Below are 2,934 nucleotides of genomic sequence, written 5' to 3'. Positions count from 1 at the left end.
ATGAAGTCTCGCCAAGTTGCCCAGGCTGGTCTCGAACCCGCGGGCTCAGGCAATCCACTTACCTCAGCCTCCCAAGGCTCGGGATTACAGGCTGAGCCACCGAGCCTGGCTGGTTTTTTGTTTTTTGTACTTGTCTATCCCTCTCTGTTCTTTTCTTCTTTGGCAGCCATATCCTCTAAGACCTCAAAGCTGATGACATTTGCCCTGTCACCATCTGATAACTCATTGCTAATATTTCTACTTATTCAAAGCCTAACATTATTTCCCACCCTTTAACTCCACCTCTGTGTCAAGCACTGGGGTATTGTTCTTGGTTAATCTAGCTGGAAGGTTTCCTGGAGGAAGTGATATCTGAACTGAATTCTGAAAGACTGGGGGTTGGGGTGGGGAGAAGAGGACAGGTACTGTGAGTGAGAAAAGGCCTGAAAGAGAAGGTGTTGAAGAAAATACATGGAAAACCATATGTACAGTCTCTTCTATAACCCAAAGTGGGTGCCCAATCCATGATAGATGTCTAAACTTAATGGTTACCTAGCCCAGTCTGTCCCTTTTCAGATGAAGAGTCCAGGTCTTCAACGGCTGCTCCACCCCTCAGAGCCAGTGTCTGTCCTCTTCCTACCCAGAGCAAGGTGCCACCTGGAAGAGATGTTCAGATAGATGGGATCCAGGACCAAAGGGAATATATCAGTTTTGGAGAGGTTCCGGTCAGTGCAGCCACCATTTTCCCTCCATTTGTGGCCCCTCAGGCCACTTGGCCAGGTATCACAGCCTCTAGGCAGATGCAGCTGGGAAGCATGGGAACAGCTGCACTGGGCTAAAGTGAGTTGTATGGGAGTTGTTGCTGCATCCTGCCAGACTAGCAGACAGTCACACATCAGTGTGAGCACCCTGAGAGAGGCACAGTTCCAGCTCAGTGCTGGGTCCAGTGCAGGTTTCAGAGGGTGAGACTGGTGTAGTCTACACCAGCTCTCCTATGTGTAAACAATTAAGAGAATATTTTTGTTTTGTTTTCTAAAACAAGACACTTTATATACATCTCATTGGTTATACATGTTCATTATAAAAAGTAATTTAAATAATACAGAGATGCCAAAAAGAAAGTAATATCCACTCCAAGTCCCACAACTCCTGTAATCACAAGCAACAGCCAGCTATTGGGCTTTCCATCTTTCCACCCTTTGGGTGAGCACAGAGATCCTTATTTTTTCAATTGCAGGAGCTACCTTGTATAGGCACTTACTACATGCCAGAAATTATGCCAAGTGCTGACTGCCAGCAGCTCCTCCTGTCTCAAGGCCTTTGTGTCATCATTTCACCCTTGGCTATACCAGATGCAGTTCTTGCCTCATAATATTAGGTTTGTCTTAAATGTCATTTCTTCAGTGTCCTTCAGACATTACAAGTCAGGTCTCTTGTTAGTTTCATCACATCCATTACTTCTGCTTGGTCACTTGTACCATCATCTATTACTTATTTTTATGTTTATTTAATGTCTGTTTTTTGTTTGCTAGACTGGAAGCTCTCAGAGGGCAGGAACTGTTTGTTTGCCTGCCACAGAGATGTTCAATAAATACTGTCAAATGAATGTGCAAATGATCTCCTTTAATCTTCATAGCCATGAGGGGTACTATTTTATCCCCATTTTAGAGATGAGGAAACTGAGGCTTAGAACAGTTACTTAACCAGCTCAAGGTCACACAGTGAATTAGCGGATGCACATGTCTGTCTCCAGCCTACCTGTGTATACTTAAGACTTGACCACTAAGCAACAGCTGCTTCTTACAGACTGGCAGGGAACTTACTTTCCCCTTTTACCGATATATTATGAAAGCCTTTTCTTGTTAATAAACATACATTCACGTGCGTAATTTTTAATGATGCCATGGTATTTCATTATGGATGCAATTTATTCATTCACTTACTGGGTTTCTCAATATTTCCCAGTTACCGAGGACCTAGAGATGAAGCCTTTGAACATGCATGTTTCAGTACTTCTTTGAGCACCTGCAATTTTATTCCTTAGGATAAATTCCTATAATATTGCACGTTTGTTTACAATATGATCAGATGCAAAATGGGGTAGTGAGGCGCTTTAAGGAGTGGAAATCCGTGGGTAGGATGCACGTCAGAATCTCCGGGGAACTTTTTCAAAATATTCAAGCCCGGGTCCCACTTTCGGAGGCGGGTGGTGGACCTGGGCACTGGCGTTTTAAGGGTCCTCTGTGGTTCCAAAGTGCCAGGTATTGACCACTGGAGTAAGTGCGTGGTCGCAGCTGGCGTAAAGTCGCAGAAACTAAAATACTGACTGCCCTCGGACAGTTCGCAGCCCCAGTCAAGCCTCCGTTTCTGCCTTTGTAAGGGGGCAAGGAGGAGCGGGACTTCGATGACCTGGACTCCTTCCATCCCCGGGTGTTGGGGGTCCAGGTTTGATTCTATCGGCTTTCTCAGGCTGTCGGGCGGGGCGGGGGGGGGGCTGGGAAAGATGACGTAATGTGCTCACAGCCGGAGCTGAAGGCTGCCGGCAGTCGCGGGTTGAGGGTGGCCTGTTAACCCTTTAATCCCAGGCGGGTGGACGGAGTTGCTTGTGGAGCGCATCCAACGGAAAAGGGAGCGGCGTCTTTAAACAAGGAGAAGAAGGTTGGGCTGAGGACCCGGCGGCTACTCCTCCCATTTGCTCCCCGGCCGCGGGAGGTGGAACCTCGCTATGCAAATCTGAGCTGCTGATCGATGACGCGCCATCACCCCACGCGCCACTTGAAGCGCCGATTGGCGGACGTGAGCCTGGTCCCATTGACAACAAACAAGGGGGATCGCGGCCTGGGGGCGGGGCCGCAGAGGGCGCGGGCTGGGGCGGGGAATCCCGCCCCGCCCTTTCCGCGCGGCGCCGGGGCGCAGCGCAAACATGGCGGCGGCTGGCACGGGCCGGTGAGGCGG

At 48.8% G+C, this 2,934-nt stretch overlaps 1 protein-coding gene across 1 annotated transcript in view; it reads left to right on the top strand.

Annotated features, from left to right (window-relative positions):
- CCDC134 (coiled-coil domain containing 134) overlaps nt 1–1,585 on the top strand; it is a 25,778-nt gene extending 24,193 nt beyond the window's left edge. Inside the window, exon 7 of the mRNA XM_021714432.1 lies at nt 1,217–1,585. Coding sequence (XP_021570107.1) covers nt 1,217–1,351 — 135 coding nt within the window. The 3' untranslated portion in view covers nt 1,352–1,585. The remainder of the gene's footprint in view (nt 1–1,216) is intronic.
- The last annotated feature ends 1,349 nt before the right edge of the window (nt 1,586–2,934 follow it).

The sequence above is a fragment of the Carlito syrichta genome, unplaced genomic scaffold, assembly GCF_000164805.1.
Source record: "Carlito syrichta isolate Samal-C Ts95f unplaced genomic scaffold, Tarsius_syrichta-2.0.1 Scaffold305648, whole genome shotgun sequence".
Classification (NCBI taxonomy): Eukaryota; Metazoa; Chordata; class Mammalia; order Primates; family Tarsiidae; genus Carlito; species Carlito syrichta.
Note: the sequence above shows the minus strand (reverse complement) of the source record. Positions and strands in the feature narration are given on the sequence as shown.